This window comes from Macaca thibetana, chromosome 19 (assembly GCF_024542745.1).
Source record: "Macaca thibetana thibetana isolate TM-01 chromosome 19, ASM2454274v1, whole genome shotgun sequence".
Classification (NCBI taxonomy): domain Eukaryota; kingdom Metazoa; phylum Chordata; class Mammalia; order Primates; family Cercopithecidae; genus Macaca; species Macaca thibetana.
The window spans coordinates 11,918,853-11,938,096 of NC_065596.1; the positions used below are offsets into that span (position 1 = coordinate 11,918,853).

The 19,244-nt window shown below is 46.9% G+C and overlaps 4 protein-coding genes across 5 annotated transcripts in view; 2 read left to right on the top strand and 2 right to left on the bottom strand.

Annotated features, from left to right (window-relative positions):
* The window catches only part of RNASEH2A (ribonuclease H2 subunit A), a 239,428-nt gene that overhangs the window by 204,579 nt on the left and 15,605 nt on the right, over nucleotides 1-19,244 (bottom strand). The gene's annotated exons all lie outside the window — the stretch shown is intronic.
* GET3 (guided entry of tail-anchored proteins factor 3, ATPase) overlaps nucleotides 1-19,244 on the bottom strand; it is a 422,808-nt gene that overhangs the window by 137,087 nt on the left and 266,477 nt on the right. The window lies entirely within an intron of this gene.
* Nucleotides 1-19,244, top strand: part of LOC126942542 (zinc finger protein 709) — a 143,994-nt gene that overhangs the window by 26,769 nt on the left and 97,981 nt on the right. The window lies entirely within an intron of this gene.
* The window catches only part of ZNF490 (zinc finger protein 490), a 34,952-nt gene continuing 15,785 nt past the window's right edge, over nucleotides 78-19,244 (top strand). The window contains exons 1-2 of one of the 2 annotated variants that reach the window (XM_050770435.1): nucleotides 78-341; nucleotides 2,139-2,183. In XM_050770435.1, coding sequence (XP_050626392.1) covers nucleotides 225-341; nucleotides 2,139-2,183 — 162 coding nt within the window. In that variant the 5' untranslated portion in view covers nucleotides 78-224. The remainder of the gene's footprint in view (nucleotides 342-2,138; nucleotides 2,184-19,244) is intronic. The other variant, XM_050770433.1, reaches the window with a different exon arrangement.

Genomic DNA, 19,244 nt, shown 5'->3' on the forward strand with positions numbered 1-19,244 from the left:
ACCCTCTTTCCGGCGGCGCCCCTGATTGGACAATTAATACAGTCCCGCCCCCTTTTGTCCGAATGACAGCTAGGCGGCTGGTCTAGTAGCTAGGCAGATCTCGCTTCCGCCGGTGGGACGGAACTGGTACCCTCCGTGGACAATTGTGTTGAAGCAGAAATTGTTCCGGATCTCGGGTCGGACACGGAAGTCTTCCTGCAGTGTTTCTGGATGCGGGGACAGGGATGCGCAGGAATTCCAGTCTCAGTTTCCAGATGGAGCGACCCCTCGAGGAGCAAGTCCAGAGCAAGTGGTCGTCTAGTCAAGGCCGCACAGGAACAGGAGGGTCTGATATCCTCCAGGTACCAGGGGCTTGGCATAATGTTGTAAGGCCTCTCGTGGAATAGTGACCCTTGTTTATAAACAGACGGTTACTCCATCATGTGTAAGAAAAAGTGTGGGTGCATTTTAATCTTTGACTATAACAGCGTTGAGGCGTCCACCTTTCTTTTCCCCACCTCCACACATTTGGCACTTTAGAAAAGGAACCCCAAGCCAGGGCTTGGTGGCGCACACCTGTAGTCCCAGCTACTGCGTGGTGGGGGTGGTGGGGGAAGTTGGGGGGTGGGTGGGCTGAGGCGGGTGGATCATGTGTCTTCAGGAGTTTGAGTTCAGTCTGGGCAACATGGCCAGAACTCATCCCAAGAAAAAAAAAAAAAGGAAAGAAGGAAAGAAAAAAGAAACCGTAGGACACCCGAGCACTTGGCTCTGGTGGTAAATTGCAACCGTAACCTGGGCACAGGGACTTTTTTCAGACCAATCACGATCTATGAGACATGTTCAGTAAATGGCATTTTACTGTGGAAGGAAATGGTTTCTTTTTGTTTTTTGTTTATTTTTAGTTTAGGCATGTTTTTATTGCTTTTTATTTTCATTTTTATTTTTGTAGATTTATGGTTACAAATGCACTTGTGTTACATGGATATATTTCTTTTTTTTTTTTTTTTTTTTTTGAGACGGAGTCTCGCTCTGTCGCCCAGCCCAGGCTGGAGTGCAGTGGCGCGATCTCGGCTCACTGCAAGCTCCGCCTCCCGGGTTCACGCCATTCTCCTGCCTCAGCCTCCCGAGTAGCTGGGACTACAGGCGCCCACAACCGCGCCCGGCTAATTTTTTGTATTTTTAGTAGAGACGGGGTTTCACCGTGGTCTCGATCTCCTGACCTTGTGATCCGCCCGCCTCGGCCTCCCAAAGTGCTGGGATTACAGGCGTGAGCCACCGCGCCCGGCCTACATGGATATATTTCATAGTGGCGAAGTCTGGCTTTTAGTGCACCCATCACCCAGAGTGTATATTGTATCCAATAGGTAATATTTCATCCCTCATCCCTTCTCTCTCTCCAACCTATTGGCATCTCCAGTGTCTATTATTCCACTCTATATGTCCATGTTTACCCATTGTTTAGCTCCCCCTTATATGTAAGAAGATGCAGTTTTTGACTTTCTGTTTTTGTTATCGCACTTAGGATAATGCCGGGCGCGGTGGCTCACGCCTGTAATCCCAGCACTTTGGGAGGCCGAGGCGGGCGGATCACAAGGTCAGGAGATCGAGACCACGGTGAAACCGTCTCCACTAAAAAGAAAAAATACAAAAATTAGCCGGGCGCGGTGGCGGGCGCCTGTAGTCCCAGCTACTCAGGAGGCTGAGGCAGGAGAATGGCGTGAACCCGGGAGGCGGAGCTTGCAGTGAGCCAAGATCGCGCCACTGCACTCCAGCCTGGGCGACAGAGCGAGACTCTGTCTCAAAAAAAAAAAAAAAGGATAATGGCCTCCAGTTCCATCCGTGCTGCTGTAAAGTGGAAGGAAATTTATCTCAAATAAGTGTTCTAGAGTGTCCCTACAGAACTTTGAAAGGCCAAGAGTCCAAGACCAGCCTGGGCAACATAGCGAGATCCCATTTCTAAAAATTTTTTTTTTAATTAGCTAAGCGTGGTGTTCACCTGTAGTCCTAGCTACTTCAGAGGCTGAGGCAGGAAGATCTCAAGGCTAAGAGTTTGAGGTTACAGTAGATGAAGGGGGAGCAATGCTTCCAAGATTGTCCCATGTGATGTTTGGTTCTAAATTGCTGAAACTCACAAAATGCATCCTCTTGTTTCTAATTAGATGCAGAACAGTGAGCACCATGGACAAAGCATCAAGACTCAAACTGTAAGTAAGATCGCTACCTGTCAGTGTGGCGACCTTCCTGGTTTATAATGACCATTTGGGCCTGTGCTTCTGTGACCTTTTTGTGGGGGGTCTTTGGGGTCTTTGTGAAGCATCAAGACACTCCCATAGTCAAGGCCAATAACCAGACTCTCAGGTGTGTCCTGTTCATTGCCCTCAACCTGTACTTCCATTGTCCCTTACCTTCATTGGTTATCCCAACATAGCCACCTGCATCCTTTGGAATATCACATTTGAGCTGGGTGCAGTGGCTCATACCTGTAATCCTGGCACTTTGGGAGACTGAGGTGGGAGGATTGCTTGAGTCCAGGAATTGGAGACCGGTGTGGGCAATGTAGTGAGACTCTGTCTCTTCAGAAAATAAAAAAAATTGGCTGGGTGCAGTAGCTTATGCCCGTAATCTCAGCACTTTAGGAGGTAAGGTGGGTGGATCACTTGAGGCCAGGAGTTGGAAACCAACCTGGCCAACATGGTGAAACCTCATCTCTATTAAAAATATTTTTAAAATTAGCTGGGCGTGGGGGTGGGGGGCACACCTGTAATCCCAGCTACTTGGGTGGCTGAGGCACGAGAATTGCTTGAATCTGGGAGGAGGAGGTTGCAGTGAGCTGAGATCGCGTCACTGTACTCCAGCCTGGGCAACAGAGTGAAACTCTGTTTCAAAAATAAATAAATAAATAAAGATAAAAAATTAGCTGGACATGGTGACATAGTCCCAGCTTCTTGGGAAGCTGAGGCAAGAGGATGGCTTCAACCTGAGACTGCGGTGACCTGTGATGGTGCCACTGCACTCTAGCCTGGGCAACAGAGCTAGACCCTATCTCCAAAAAACACAAAAACCACACATTTGGAGTTATGTTTACTTGTTTGCATAGTTTGGACAAAACGATCACTGTAGTTCTGACCTTCCAGGTAACCACGCAAGAGACGGATATGGCACTGGTTAGTATCAGGGGTATCTAATTCCGTCATTGCTGTCAGTTCCCTGATCGAAGTGACTCTGTAATCCCAACACTTTGGGAGGCTGAAGTGGGAGGAATTTCATGGGGAATGACTACAGCCTTCCTGCATGTAGATACATCTGAGCCTGAATATGTCATCTTCACATAAAACTACGATTTGGTTATTGACTGTTCTGTGAATCCTGGGAGCTTCAGTGTGGCTTTTCTGGCCAGGAGCTTGCCTGACATTTTCAACAATCCAATCCTTAAGTTCAGCATGCTGGTATTTTTCAGTGTCTGGGTCACCGTCCTTCTTGTCTACCAAAACCCCAAATGGGGAAGGTCTCAATCCTGGCCTCCACTGATTTGCTGCTGCTTCTCTGTCTGTAGATGCTATGCTGTTCCTGTTCCTGTTCGTTACTTTTTTTTTTTTTTTTTTTTTTGGAGACAGTGTTCTTGCTGTGTTGTGCAGGCTGGTCTCAAGCTCCTGGCTTCAAGCAGTCCTCCTGCCTCAGCCTCCCAAAGTGCAGGGATTACAGGTGTGAGTCACCACACCTGGCCTGAGTTTTCAGTTTTTGACAGTTCTCAATATATGTGGTGGCAAGCATTTGGACTTTAATACTGAGAAGTTCCATTATTATTATTGTTATTATTATACTGTATTACTATTACTATTATGTGCTGTCGCCCAGGCTGGAGTGCAGTAGCAAGATCACAGCTCACTGTAGACTCGACTTCACAGGCTCAAGCAATCCCCCTGCCTCAGCCTCCCTAGTAGCTGGGACTAGTAGCTAGGACTAGGACTAGGTGTGCGCCACCATGCTTGGCTAATTTAAATTTTTTTTTTTTTTTAGTTGGGCGTGGTGGTGCACATCTGTAATCCCAGCTATTTGGGGAGGCTGAGGCAGGAAAATTGCTTGAACCCGGAAAGTGGAGATTGCAGTGAGCCGAGATTGTGTGACTGCACTCTAGCCTGGGTGACAGAGCGAGACTCCATCTCAAAAAAAAAAAAAAATTAAAAATTTTTAAATTTTAGAGACAGGATCCCCCTATGTTGCCTAGGTTGATCTTGAACTCCTGGACTCAAGTGATCCTTCCACATCAGCCTCCCAAAGTGTTGGGATTATAGGCGTGAGCTAGTGCACCCGGCCAATTTCATTATTACTTATGAGCCATATGAGTTTAGACAAGACTTTGTGCTCTCCATACTTAACTTTTTTCATTTGCAGGATGGGAGGTATGATTGGGTGGGGCTAATCAAATGAAATACTAGTGATTATGAAATCACATTAGTCACCAAAGTGATATGCAAACATAAATTATTGAAATATTGAATAAAAATAGGATTTTATTTGTTCTTTGGTAAAACACAAAGCTGTTCATTGTTTTTTCTTTCCTAACATGTGCTGGAAATCTACCATATGGAAATGACACTTGTGAATGGTCATGGACTTTTAGGCCTTTGCTGATCATTAAAATAAAAATCTTCCTGGCCAGGCGTGGTGGCTCATGCCTGTAATCCCAGCACTTTGGGAGGCCGAGGCAGGTGGATCACCTGAGGTCGGGAGTTCAAGACCAGCCTGACCAACATGGAGAAACCCTGTCTTTACTAAAAATACAAAATTGGCCGGGCGTGGTGGCACATGCCTATAATCCCAGCTACTAGGGAGGCTGAGGCAGGAGAATTGCCTGAACCTGGGAGGTGGAGGTTGCGGTGAGCTGAGATCGTGCCATTGCACTCCAGCCTGGGCAACAAGAGCAAAACTCTGTCTCAAAAAAACTAAAAAAATTAAATTAAATTTAATTAAATTTTAAAAATCCTATTCGAGGGTCTCAAATACACTTTTCTTAAAGAGATAGGAAAACCATTAACAAAATATTTAGCAGAATACTTCACTTCTGGTCCACCAATAACCACTTCTCAAGCAGACACCAGCTGTGTTTGCTATATACTTCAATTTAATTGTGACAGTATCTACCTGGAGACAGAGTCCGATACCAGAAACTAACAGCTCACAAGAATGTCCCTCACTTCAAATGTCAGTTGTAAGTCCCAGGATGTGACCTATGCTTCTGACCAACCAGCTGTAAATCAGGGTTTTCATGACCCACTCTTTGGGTTTGATTAATTTGCTATATAGCAGCCTAAAGAACTCACAGAAACACTACTTACATTTACCCATTTATTACAAAGGATTTTTTTTCCTTTTTTTTTGAGACAGAGTCTCTCGCTCTGTCGCCCAGGCTGGAGTGCAGTGGCGTGATCTCGGCTCACTGCAAGCTCTGCCTCCCGGGTTCACGCCATTCTCCTGCCTCAGCCTCCCAAGAAGCTGGGACTACAGGAGCCCAGTTGGGAGGATTTATTGTTTTAATAGAGCAGGGTTTCACTCTGTCTTCCAGGCTGGAGTGCAGTGGCAGGATCATGGCTCATTGCAGCCTTCAACTCTTGGGATCAAGCGATCCTCCCTCATCAGTCCTGTAAGTAGCTAGGAATACAGGCATATGCCACTGCACTCAAGTAATTATTTATTTTTTGTAAAGTTAGGGTCTCGATCTGTTGTCCAGGCTAGTCTCAACCTCCAAGTCTCAAGAGATCCTCCCACCTCGCTCCTTTCAAAGCACTGAGATTATAGGAGTGAGTCACCGTGCCTAGTCTTACAAAGGATATTTTATTATGTATTTATTTACTCTTATTTTGAGGGTCTCATTCTGTTGCCAGGCTGGAGTGCAGTGGCACAATCTTGGCTCACTGTAACCTCCATCTCCTGGGTTCAAATGATTCTCGTGTTTCAGCCTCCCGAGTAGCTGGAATGACAGGCATGCTCCACCAAGCCCAGCTATTTTTGTATTTTTAGTAGAGAAGGGGTTTCACCATGTTGGCCAGGCTGGTCTCGAACTCCTGACCTCAAGTGATCCATCCGCCTTGGCCTGCCAAAGTGCTGGCATTACAGGTGTGAACCACTGCGCCCAGTCTACAAAGGATATTTTATTTTATTTATTATTATTATTATTTTTGAGATGGAGTTTCACTCTTGTTGCCCAGGCTGGAGTGCAATGGCGCAATCTCAGCTCACTGCAACCTCTGCCTCCCGGGTTCAAGCGATTCTCCTGCCTCAGCCTTCCAAGTAGCTGGGATTACAGGCGCCCACCACCATGCCTGGCTAATTATTATTATTATTATTATTTTAAGATAGAGTCTCTTTTGCCCAGGCTGGAGTGCAGTGGTACTATCTCGACTCACTGCAGCCCCCGCCTACTGGGGTCAAGTGATTCTCCCACCTCAGCCTCCCAAGTAGCTGGATTACAGGCCTGCGCCACCATGCCCAGCTAATTTTTTTTTTTTTTTTTTTTGTATTTTTAGTAGAGACGGGGTTTCACCATGCTGGCCAGGCTGGTCTCGAACTCCTGACCTCATGATCCGCCCACCTTGTCCTCCCAAAGTGCTGGGATTATAGGCATGAGCCACTGCACCAGGCCTAATTTTTGTATTTTAAGTAGAGATGGGGTTTCACCATGTTGGTCAGGCTGGTCTTGAACTCCTGACCTCAAGTAATCCACCTGCCTCAGCCTCCCAAAGTGCTGGGATTACAGGTGTGAGCCACCGCACCTGGCCCTACAAAGGATATTTTAAATGATACAAATGAACAGCCAGATGAAGAGATACCTCCAGGCATATGGTTACGTTCTTATTTACCAACCGGAAGGCTCTCTGAGCCCTGTTTTTGGGTTTTTATGGTGGCTTTATTATGGTGACGTGATTAATCACATCATTCACTATTGGTGATCAACTCAACCTTCAGTTTTCTCTTCCCTCCCTGGAGGTGGGGACAGAGCTGAAAGTTTCAAAGCTCCAATCACGTGGTTGGTTCCCCTGGTAACTAGCCTCCCATCCTGTGGTTTGTAGGAGCTTTCCAAAAATCACCTCATTAACATAAACTTAGCTGTGGCGGAAAGAGGATGGTTGTAACTAAAGACATTTCTTTCACCTTTCACTCGAACTCTTCTAGAGCTATTTTTAAGAACTGAATACAAAAGGCCATTTTTTGTTTTGTTTTTTTAAATAGGGTCTCCTTCACTCTGTCACCCAGACTGGAGTGCAGTGGCACAATCTTGGCTCAGTGCAGCCACCACCCCTGGGTTCAAGCAATCCTCCCACCTCAGCCTCCTGAGTAGCTGGGACTACAGGTGCATACCACCATGTCTGACTATTTTTTTGTATTTTTAGTAGAGATGGATTTTCGCCATGTTGCCCAGACTGGTCTCAAACACCTGAGCTCAAGCCATCTACCTACCGTGGCCTCTCAAAGTACTGGGATTATAGGTGTGAGCCCCAGTGCCCAGCCTTTTTCATTTTTTTGAGACAGAGTCTTACTCTGTCACCTAGGCTGGAGTGCAGTGGTGTCATCACAGCTCACTACAGCCTTGACTTCCCTGATCTCAGGTGATCCTCCCACCTCAGCCTCTCGAGTAGCTGAGACTATAGGCACACGCCCCTATGCCTGGCTAATTTTTGTATTTTTTGTAGAGATGGGGGTCTCACTGTGTTGCCCAGGCTGGTGTTGAACTCCTGGGCTCAAGCATCCTGCCTGCCTTAGCCTCCCAACGTGGTGGGATTGCAGGCAGGCCAAATACTTTAACAAAAGCTACTCCGTTTGCTCTAGTCACTTGGGAAATTACAAGGTTTTTAGCAACTGGGAGCCAGAAACCCTGTACAAAACCCAAATTATATATTTCACATTATCACAACTTTCTTTTCCACCAAACTGGGGGGTGGTACTCAAAATGATACCCTCTCTCTGCAGTTTGACTCAATTATAACTTGGATATTCTCTTTTTTTTTTTTTTTTTTGAGACGGAGTCTTGCTCTGTTGCCCAGGCTGGAGTGCAGTGGTGCAATCTCGGCTCACTGCCACCTCCACCTCCTGGGTTCACGCCATTCTCCTGCCTCAGCCTCCCGAGTAGCTGGGACTATAGGCACTCGCCACTACGCCCGGCTAATTTTTTGTATTCTTTAGTAGAGACAGGGTTTCACTGTGTTAGCCAGGATGGTCTCCATCTCCTGACCTCGGGATCCACCCGCCTCGGCCTCCTAAAGTGCTGGGATTACAGGCGTGAGCCACTGTGCCCGGTCATAACTTGGATATTCTCTAAAAATCCGTAGTTCTTGTCTGTGTGTCAACTGGGAAATCACTGTGGATTTGAATAAGTACTCTGCACATAAGAAAAACCCGTGATGGGGCCAGGTGCAGTGGCTCACACCTATAATCCCAGCACTCTGAGAGGCTGAGGCAGGTGGATTGCGTGAGCCCAGGAGTTCAAGACCAGCCTGGCCAACATGGCGAAACCTTGTCTCTACTAAAAATACAAAAAACTAGCCGGGCGTGGTGGCACGCACCTATAGGCCCAGCTTCTTGGGAGGCTGAGGTGAGAGAATCATCTGAGCCTGGGAGGTCAAGGCTGCGGTGGGCCGAGATCACACCACTGTACTCCAACCTGGGTAACCATAGTGAAACCTTGTCTTGACAAAAAAAAAAAAAAAAGAAAAATACATGATGGGCTGCACTGTGCAGATGATCATTACCCTCTGGGAAGACCTCAGTGGTTTTCTTTTTTTGAGACAGAGTCTTGCTCTATTGCACAGGTTGGAGTCCAGTGGCATGATTTCGGCTCACTGCAACCTCTGTCTCCTGGGTTTAAGTGATTCTCCTGCCTAAGCTTCCCACATAGTTGGGACTACAGGTGCCCACCACCACGCCCAGCTAATTATTTTTATTTTTTTGTAGAAATGGGGTTTCACCATGTTGGCCAGGCTGGTCTCAAACTCCTGACCTCAGGTAATCTTCCCGCCTCGGCCTCCCACAGTGCTGGGATTACAGGCGGGAGCTACTGCGCTAGCCAGAAGTTTTCTGATGTACAATTTATGTCACCCAGTCTCCAGTAGCAGCAAAATTTTCATGTCAAATACATGAGGCAATTCAGACGTAGAGATCAATGGCATAAAATTGAAGTTCCAGAAATAAGCCCATATATATATAGAGAGTCAACTGAGTTTCAAAAACAGTGCCAGGAATCAGGAAAGAATATTATTTTCATAAATTAGTGTTTCATAAATTGGATAGACATACAAAAAATAATAAAATTGGGCCGAGCACAGTGGCATGATCGTTTGAGGCCTGGAGTTCAAGACCAGCCTGGGCAATATAGTACAACCTCATATCTTATAAAAAAAAAAAATTAACCAGGTTTGTGGCACACACCTGTAGTCCCAGCTGCTCGGTGGCTGAGGGGGGAGGATTGCTGGAGCCTGGCAGTTTGTGGCTGCAGTGAGCTAACCACTCTAGTCTAGCCTGGATGACAGAGTGAGATCCCAATTCTTTTTTTTTTTTTTTTAGACGGAGTCTTGCTCTGTCGCGCAGGCTAGAGTGCAGTGACGCGATATCGGCTCACTGCAACCTCCGCCTCCTGGGTTCACGCCATTCTTCTGCCTCAGCTTCCCAAGTAGATGGGACTACAGGCACCCACCACCACGCCTAATTTTTTGTATTTGCAGTAGAGACAGGGTTTCACTGTGTTAACCAGGATGGTCTCCATCTCCTGACCTCGTGATCTGCCCACCTCGGCCTCCCAAAGTGCTGAGATTTCAGGTGTGAGCCACTGCACCTGGCCTTTTTTTTTTTTTTTTTTTCTTTTTTCTTTTGAGACAGGATCTCACTCTGTCTCCCTGAATGGAATGCTGTGAGCCTTGGCTCACTGCAGCCTCCGCCTTCCAGGCTCAAACGATCCTCCCACCTCAGCCTCCCAAGTAGCTGGGGCTACAGGCGTGCACCACCACACGTGGCTAATCTTTGTGTTTTTTGGAGAGACAGGTTGTGTCAAGTTGGCCAGGCTGGTCTGGAACTCCTGGGCTCAAGTGATCCACCTGCCTCGGCCTCCCAAAGTGTTGGGATTACAGGTGCGAGCTACTGTGCCCGGCCCATTTATGGTATTTTCTTATGGCAGCCTGTGATGTTTATTCTGTGTAGTATCAACTTAACTAAGGGACCAAAGGACAAGAGTCCTGAACATTTTTTCTCTAGTCTGATGTCACAATCTCCAAAGTTATCAAAAACTTGCATTCAAGAGCACCTGTTAGAGCTTTATAGCTGATTATAAAACCACCTTCTAAAGAGGACCAAGAGAAGACAACAGTTGTTTATGGATGACAAAGTTTTAGGGTAGCCATAGTTAAAGACACAATTGACAAGGAAATCTGTTACCTCTGTGGCACACAATAATTTAACATAACAATTATAATTATTACTGATAACATACACTGAGATATATCAGAATTACAAGAGTTTTCCTTCATTTTGGAACACATGCCAATAACATATATATATGGATATAGTCTAAAGAAATCCAAACCCCATTTTATATTTGACATTGCTTCCTGTGTGATTTTTGTACCAAATAAGCCAAATTTCACCTTTACATTAGTATACTATTAATATCAAACCCAATTCTTTTTTTTTTTTTTTTCTTTTGAGATGGTGTCTCACTCTGTAGCCCAGGCTGCAGTGCAGTGGCGCAATCTCGGCTCACTGCAAGCTCCACCTCCCAGGTTCACGCCATTCTTCTGCCTCAGCTTCCGGAGTAGCTGGGACGACAGGCGCCCGCCACCACACATGGCTAATTTTTTTGAATTTTTAATAGAGACAGGGTTTCACCATGTTGGCCAGGATGGTCTCGATCTACTGACCTCGTCATCCGCCCGCCTCGGCCTCCCAAAGTGCTGGGATTACAAGTGTGAGCCACCGCACCCGGCCAGAATCTATATTTTTTAATTTTTTAATTTTATTTTTGTAGAGGCAGGTTCTTACTATGTTGCCCAGGCTGGTGTGAAAATCCTGGCCTCAAGGGATCCTCCCGAAGTGCTGAGATTACAGGCTTGAGCCAACGTGCCTGGCCTTTAATTGTCTTAAAAGGAAGTAAATTCTGACACATGCTACAACATGATGAAGATTGAGGACGTTATGCTAAGTGAAATAAGCCAGTTGGAAAAGGATAAATACAGAATAATTCTAGTTATATAAGGTACCCAATGAAATTCATACAATCAAAAAGTCGAATAGTGGGTGTCAGGGACTGAGGGGAAGGGTAAATGGGATGTTATTCAATGGATAGTTTCAAATTTGCAAGATTAAATCAGTTCTAGAGATTGGTTTCACAATGTAACTACACTTAACACTACTGAATAGGCCACTTAAAAATGGACCTCGGGCAAAGAACAAATTCAGCTGACATGGAAATACACTGCCGGGAGACAGGACAAACCAATCTGGGAAGCTAGCTCGGCTCAGCCTCGTGCTCTCCTGCATGACTGTCACTCGGGGATGAGGGGGCGGGGCCACACAAACTGTCCAATCAGCATCGGTGTTGAAAAGGCCCGTGGACCCCCATCCTTGAATGCGCATGTGAACCTCCTTATTCTAGCGGTTCGCTAGTATTGCGTCTCAGCCAGGGCTGAGGGCTGTCTGGGGCTCTGCATATGCTTTGTCGCACCGGGACCTGCAGGTACTGAGGGATCTGTAGGGAGGACTCCTGGAGCCTCCCTAAGCGGAGAAATGGTGAGTTTGCGGGACCGGGAGTCCGGAGACCTGAGGAGGGGACTTGTCGGAACCGACTGTGGGAAGACCTGAGTCCTCCTGGCGCAGCTCTCGGGCCAGGAGACCCGAGGGTCTCCCAGCAGGGTGGGGCTGGGCCGGCAGCTGGGACCTCAGGCGTCTTGTCCCATCCCTGCGACTGCGGTCCTGGCCCGGAGCCCTTTCCGGGCAGCTGGGCATCCGCAGCCCCGCGTCTCCCAAGATCTCGTGCTTTTGAGAATCCATTTGGGTCAGAACATTAAGGTGAATCCACCTGTGAGAACTGAAGCCTGGAGGAGGGAGCATTTTTTTTTTTTTTGCAGCTGGGGGAGCGGAGGGCGCGTGGAGCTCCACGAGTTCGTTCCTGTGGCTGCTCCTATACCCCTGCTGTCTTCACCAGGCACTGACCCACTGTCTGGGTTACCGCTCCCACGTTTGGGAATTTGTTTTTAGACGGTCTCGCAATGTTGTCCAGGCTGAAGTGCAGTAGCACCATCAAACCTCATTGCATCTTAAGCGATCCTCCCGCCTCAGCCTCCTAAGTAGCTGGGGGTACAGGCATCTGCCACTACTGGCTAATTTCAAATTTTTATTTATAGATATGGGGTCTTGCTGTGTTGCTCATGCTAGTCTTGAACGCCTAGCTTTAAGGGATCCTCTTGCCTTGGCCTCCCAAAATGTTGGTATTATAGGCGTGACCATACCTGGCCTTTGTGAATGTATTTGCCTTTCGATTGTGGGTTTTCCATTTTAACCGTGGAGAAGCAATTCCTTATCTAAACAGATTAAAACATTTGCGTTTCTTTGCCTTGGATTCCTTGATTAAAGCACCTTTTTTTTTTTTTTTTTTGACACAGAGCCTTGCTCTGTTGCCGAGGCAGGAGCAGTGACACCATCTCGGCTCACTGCAACCACTGCCTCCCAGGTTGAAGCAATTCTCATGCCTCAGCCTCCTAAGTAGCTGGTATTACAAGCGTAGGCCACCACGCCCAGCCCATTTTTGTATTTTTAGTAGAGATGGGATTTGCATCTCAATGACCAGGCTGTTCTCAAACTCCTGGCCGCAAGTGATCTGCCTGCCTCAGCCTTCTATAGTGCTGGGATTACAGGTGTGAGCTGCTGCGCTGGCCCAAATCACCTTTTTGCCTTTTTCTTTCTTTCTTTTTTCTTTTTTTGACAGTCTTGCTCTGTTGCCCAGGCTGGAGTGCAGTGGCATGACCTTGGCTCACTGCAACCTCTGCCTCCCAGGTTGAAACAATTCTTTCTGCCTCAGCCTCCCCAGTAGTTGGGATTACAGGCACCTGCCACCACACCCTGCTGATTTTTCTATTTTTAGTGGAGATGGGGTTTCGCTATATTAGCCAGGCTGGTCTCAGACTCCTGACCTCAGGTGATCCACCCACCTCAGCCTCCCAAAGTGCTGGGATTACAGGTGTGAGCCACTACACCCAGCCCTGAAACCTTTTAACACCACCAGTGCCATGAGTGAGGCCCATAACATACGATTTGAGGGTCTCTGGAGGAAAAAATATATTAATAAATATTAAGGTAGGAAGATAACCCTTCTGCCGGGAAGTGCATCAAGTGACCACAGAAACAAAACAGAGAAAGATGAAAGAAGGAAGGGCACAAAAGAAAAAAAAATGAAGCATTTTTCTAGGTTTTGACCTAATTGGAACTCCAATATATAGTAAAAGAATTATACGGCCGGGCACGGTGGCTCATGCCTGTAATCCCAGCACTTTGGGAGGCCGAGGCGGGTGGATCACAAGGTCAGGAGATCGAGACCATCCTGGCTAACATGGTGAAACCCTGTCTCTACTAAAAATACAAAGAAAATTAGCCGGGCCTGGTGGCGGGCGCCTGCAGTCCCAGCTACTCGGGAGGCTGAGGCAGGAGAACGGTGTGAACCCGGGAGGCGGAGCTTGCAGTGAGCAGAGATCGCGCCACTGCACTCCAGCCTGGGTGACAGAGCAAGACTCCGTATCAAAAAAAAAAAAAAAGAATTATACAACTAAAAATAAAGGGCCAGATATGGTGGCTTACACCTGTTATCCAAACACTTTGGGAGGCCAAGGCAGGTGGGTCGGGAGTTGGAGACCAGCCTGACCAACATGGAGAAATCCCTTCTCTACTAAAAATACAAAATTAGCTGGGCGTGGTGGTGCATGGCTGTAATCCCAACTACTAGAGAGCCTGAGGCAGGAGAATCTTTTGAACCCGAGAGTGGAGGTTGCGGGTGAGCCAAGATCGCGCCCTTGCACTCCAGCCTGGACAACAAGAGCGAAACTCAGTCTCAAAAAAAAAGAGAGAGAGAAAAGGACACTGCGTGTGCGTGGCTTTCAGGCCTCTCTGACATTGGTTCTGAATCAATTTTATTATTTTTAAATCATATATATATATTTCTGGTTTCAAACTCTGGGCTCCAGCAGTCCTCCTGCCTTGGCCTCCCAAGGTGCTGGGATTACAGGAATAAGTCACTGAGTCTAGCCTGGTTCTGAATTAATTTTAACATCTCTGTAATGCACTAACTGACAATCATTCATGGGATTAATCAATCCTAGGAATCAGTTATATCTGGGATCCCACTAAATGTAAGCAAGGTACACTGATTGATTGATTGATTGATTGATTGACGGAGTCTTCTTGCTCTGTTGCCCAGGCGGGAGTGCTAAGACAGACCTTCACTCTGTCACCCAGGTGGGAGTGCAGTGGTGTGATCTCAGCTCAATGCAACCTCTGCCTACCAAGTTCAAGTGTCAGCCTCCTGAGTAGCTGGGATTACAGGCACCTGCTGCCACACCCGGCTAATTTTTTGTAGTTTTTAGTAGAGATGGGGTTTCACTGTGTTGGCCAGGCTGGTCTCCAACTCCTGACTTCAAGTGATCTGCCCACCTCAGACTCCCAAAGTACTGGGATTAGAGGTGTGAGCCACCATGCCTGGCCTACACCCTATAATTTAAATTAACTCTTTGGCAGTTACAAATTGGCTTAACAAATAGAACTCCAGGGACCTTACCACCCTCTACTACCCAGTTAAAGTCCTTAATATGGCCAAATGTCAATAATACAGAGTTTTCAAGGATGGAAACCCATTATACAAGACCTATTTAGTGAAGAGAGATTATTCCCAGTGCTTCTTAATAGCCCAATTTGGCCTATTCTTTTTTTTTTTTTTTTTGAGGCGGAGTCTCCCTCTGTCGTCCAGGCTGGAGTGCAGTGGCCGGATCTCAGCTCACTGCAAGCTCCGCCTCCCAGGTTTACGACATTCTCCTGCCTCAGCCTCCCGAGTAGCTGGGACTACAGGCGCCCGCCACCTCGCCCGGCTAGATTTTTGTATTTTTTAGTAGAGACGGGGTTTCACCGTGTTAGCCAGGATGGTCTTGATCTCCTGACCTTGTGATCCGCCCATCTCGGCCTCCCAAAGTGCTGGGATTACAGGCTTGAGCCACCGCGCCCGGCCAATTTGGCCTATTCTTAAACCTGGAAAGAATAAATGGTGTCTCATGGTGGGTTACTGCTACCTTGATGACATGGTTCTGCCCCTGTACCCAATCTCCAACATTCTGGCACTAACTGGCTCCATCTAATCAGCATTGGTAAATACTCAGTCCCTTTTTTTTTTTTTTTTTTTGAGACGCAGTCTTGCTCTGTCACCCAGGCTGCAGTGCAGTGGCATCATCTCAGCTCAGTGCAAAGCTCCGCCTCCTGGTTTCACGCCATTCTCCTGCCTCAGCCTCCTGAGTAACTGGGACTACAGGCGCCCGCCACCATGCCCAGCTAATTTTGTGTAGTTTTAGTAGAGACGGGGTTTCACTGTGTTAGCCAGGGTGGTCTCAATCTCCTGACCTTGTGATCCACCCGTCTCGGCCTCCCAAAGTGTTGGGATTACAGGAGTGAGCCAGCGCACCTGGCGTGATCAGTACCTTTTAAACAGTGTCTTACCTGATGATTATCTTAACTTTTTAATTTCTTTTATTTTTTAGAAGCCAGTCGTGGTGGCTTATGCCTGTAATCCCTGCACTTTGGGAGGCCAAGGCAGGCGGATCACCTGAGGTCAGGAGTTCAAGACCAGCCTGGCCAACATGGTGAAACCCCGTCTCTACTAAAAACACAAAAAATTAGTCAGTTGTGGTGGCGCATGCCTGTAGTCCCAGCTACTTGGGAGGCTGAGGCAGGAGAATTGCTTGAACCCAGGAGGGGGAGGTTGCAGTGAGCCAAGGTCATGCCACTGCACTCTAGCCTGGGCGACAGAGCAAGACTCTGTCTCAATAAGTTACTAAGTAAGTAAATAAATCAATAAATAAATAAGTAAATTTTTTATTTTTTAGAGACAAGGTCTCACTATGTTGCCCAGGCTAGTCTTCAACTCCTGAGCTCAAGTGATCCTCTCTCCGCCGCCTCCAAAAGTGCTAGGGTTACAGGTGTGAGCCACGGTGCTGACCTCCCTTCACTTTTTGTTGTTTATTTATTTATTTTTATTTCTCCCTTCACTTTTGAAGGGACATGATATAATTCACCTGGTTGCTTTCAGGGACCCTCAAAGGCCTTGCCTTTGTATATAATCTCTATAGGCGAGATCTTCACTGCAGCTACCACCCTTGTCCAGGGTGACACCTAAGTTAAATTCTTAGGAATTATTTGGTAATCAGAGGGCTGCTCCCTGCCTGACATCATCAACAGAGCTGTTGTTCCTCTCAGCACCCACAACATCATTTGGGCTTTTTTGATGTTCGGGAGGTAACATAGTCCTCTATAAATTTTACTTAAGCCTATTTATGCTGTGACTTGGAAACTGGTCATCATTGCCTGGACATTGCTGCTACCACACTCCTGTTAGTGCCTCCAGAGCACTGTAGAGGCTTTTGTTTTTGTTTTTGTTTTGTTTTTGTTTTTGTTTTCTTTGAGCTGGAGTCTTGCTCTGTCTCCCAGGTCGGAGTGCAGTAGCATGATGTCATCTCTCTGCAACCTCCGCCTCCCTGGTTCAAGCAATTCTCCTACCTCAGCCTCCAGAGTAGCTGGAATTACAGGTGTGCACCACCACACCCAGCTAATTTCTGTATTTTTAGTAGAGACGGGATTTTGCCATGTTGGCCAGGCTGGTCTCGAACTCCTGACCTCTGGTGATCTGCCTGCCATGGCCTCCCAAAGTGCTGGGATTACAGGCATGAGCCACTATTCCTGGCCACTATAGTGGCTTTAGAAGCCTCCTCTTATGCCTCTTGTAATTATCCATGATAACCATAAGTTGTCCATAGGGCTCTCATGCAAGAAACAGCCCTTGGCCCCACATTATATGCCATTAGAGCTGCAGTGACCACCATGTACCAGGTTCTCCTGAACATTGAGGCTCTCCCAGGTCCTGAACATGTGAGTCTACTCAGCTGCTCATTTTGCCATGGGTCCTGGAAACAGCAACCTACACAGACCTCCTTTCAAAATTACAGAGCCAAATGTTAGCCTTCAGCATATCCTCTCTGTAGGAGTTGGGGTGGAGGGGTGACTTCTTTTCTTTCTTTTTTTTTTTTTTTTTTTTTGAGACGGAGTATTGCTCTGTCACCCAGGCTGGAGTGCAGTGGCCGGATCTCAGCTCACTGCAAGCTCCGCCTCCCGGGTTTACGCCATTCTCCTGCCTCAGCCTCCCGAGTAGCTGGGACTACAGGCGCCCGCCACCGCGCCCGGCTAGTTTTTTGTATTTTTAGTAGAGACGGGGTTTCACCGTGTTAGCCAGGATGGTCTCGATCTCCTGACCTCGTGATCCGCCCGCCTCGGCCTCCCAAAGTGCTGGGATTACAGGCTTGAGCCACCGCGCCCGGCCTGTGACTTCTTTTCTTACTTCCTTGCCAGATGTCATGGTGCTGGAGGAGGTCTACCTTCTCCTAGATCCTTTGCTACTGAGTGAACAGCAGTGGGGAGTGTGTAGACTTTATGGGTGACATGGCCACATTTGTACACGGTGGAGCTCTCGGTAAAGAGCTGCTGCTTTTTATCCCTTAATTGAAATGGACCTGATAAAGGACTGGACTCAAGGGGCAGCCCATCAGGTAGTCATCTTAGCACTGGCCAACAATAAATCCCATCTGTGCATGTTTACACACTTGAGTGATTGTCTAAGAGTTGCACCTTTGTAGTAAAAGAACTCTCGGAATATTAGGCTAGGTGCGGTTGCTCACGCCTGTAATCCCAGCACTTTGGGAGGCTAAGGCGGGTGGATCACTTGAGGTCAGGAGTTCGAAACCAGCCTGGCCAACATGGTGAAACCCCGTCTATACTAAAAATACAAAAAAATTAGCCAGGCATGGTGACTCGTGCTGTAATCCCAGCTACTCAGGAGGCTGAGGCAGGAGAATTGCTTGAACCAGGGAGGTGGAGGTTTCAGTGAGCCGAGATTGTGCCGCTGCACTCTAGCCTGGGCAACAGAGCGAGACTTCATCTCAAAGGAAAAAAGAAAAAGAAAACCCACAAAACTCTGGGAATCTTTTTTTACTTCACAGCTAGCCATATAAGTCAAGATAATACACACCTCTCCGTAGGGTAATCCCACAATCCAAGACTCTGCCTGGACACTCTTATACTCGTGCGAGAGTTCCAGACACTACTGATATTAATCAAAGCTCTTATTTCACTTCTCAAAATAGAGAGTGATGGGCTTTTGAACAAGGCATTCTATGGAACTTCCATCGCCTTTACCAGTCTCTGGCTCAGAAAGCACCATAAAGGCTTACTAAAATAAAATTCATGAATTGAGTGAAAGGTTGTATGTTTCATTCATCACCCAGTTAGGGGTGAACTGTCATTAGCCTGTCTTCATCATTTTTATTTTTCTAATAGACTTTATTTCTGTAGAGCTATTTCAGACTTAAAGAAAAATTTATGAGAAAGTATAGTGTTCCCACTTGATCCTTCTGCCTCCACATAGTTTATCCTTTTTATATTTTGTATTACTTTAATACATCTGTTATAATTGATGTACCAATATTGATGCCTCGAAGTCCACAGTTTACATTAGAGCTGACTCTGTTATACAATCTATGGGTTTTGGCAAATGTATAATAACTGCTATTCATCATACCTGCATCATGTAGGATGCTTTCCCTCACCTAAATATCCCCTGTGCTTCCCCTATTCATTAATCCCTCCCTCTTTCCAAATTCTGGACAATCAAAAGCCTTTTTACTCTGTCATAATTTTGTCTTTTCCTGAATGTCATCTTTGAAACTACATAGTATATAACCATTTAGATTGGCTTCTTTCACTTATTTTCAAGTCAAGGTTCCTCCATGTCTTTTTTTTTTAGTTGAGATAGGGTCTTGTCACATCACCCATGCTGGTCTTGAACTCCCGGACTCAAGTGATCCTCCTGCCTCAGTGCCCTGAGTAGCTGGTACTACAGGTGGGAGCCACCATACCTAGCCTCCATGTCATTTCATGGCTTGATACCTGATTCTCCTGCCTCAGCCTCCTGAATAGCTGAGATTACA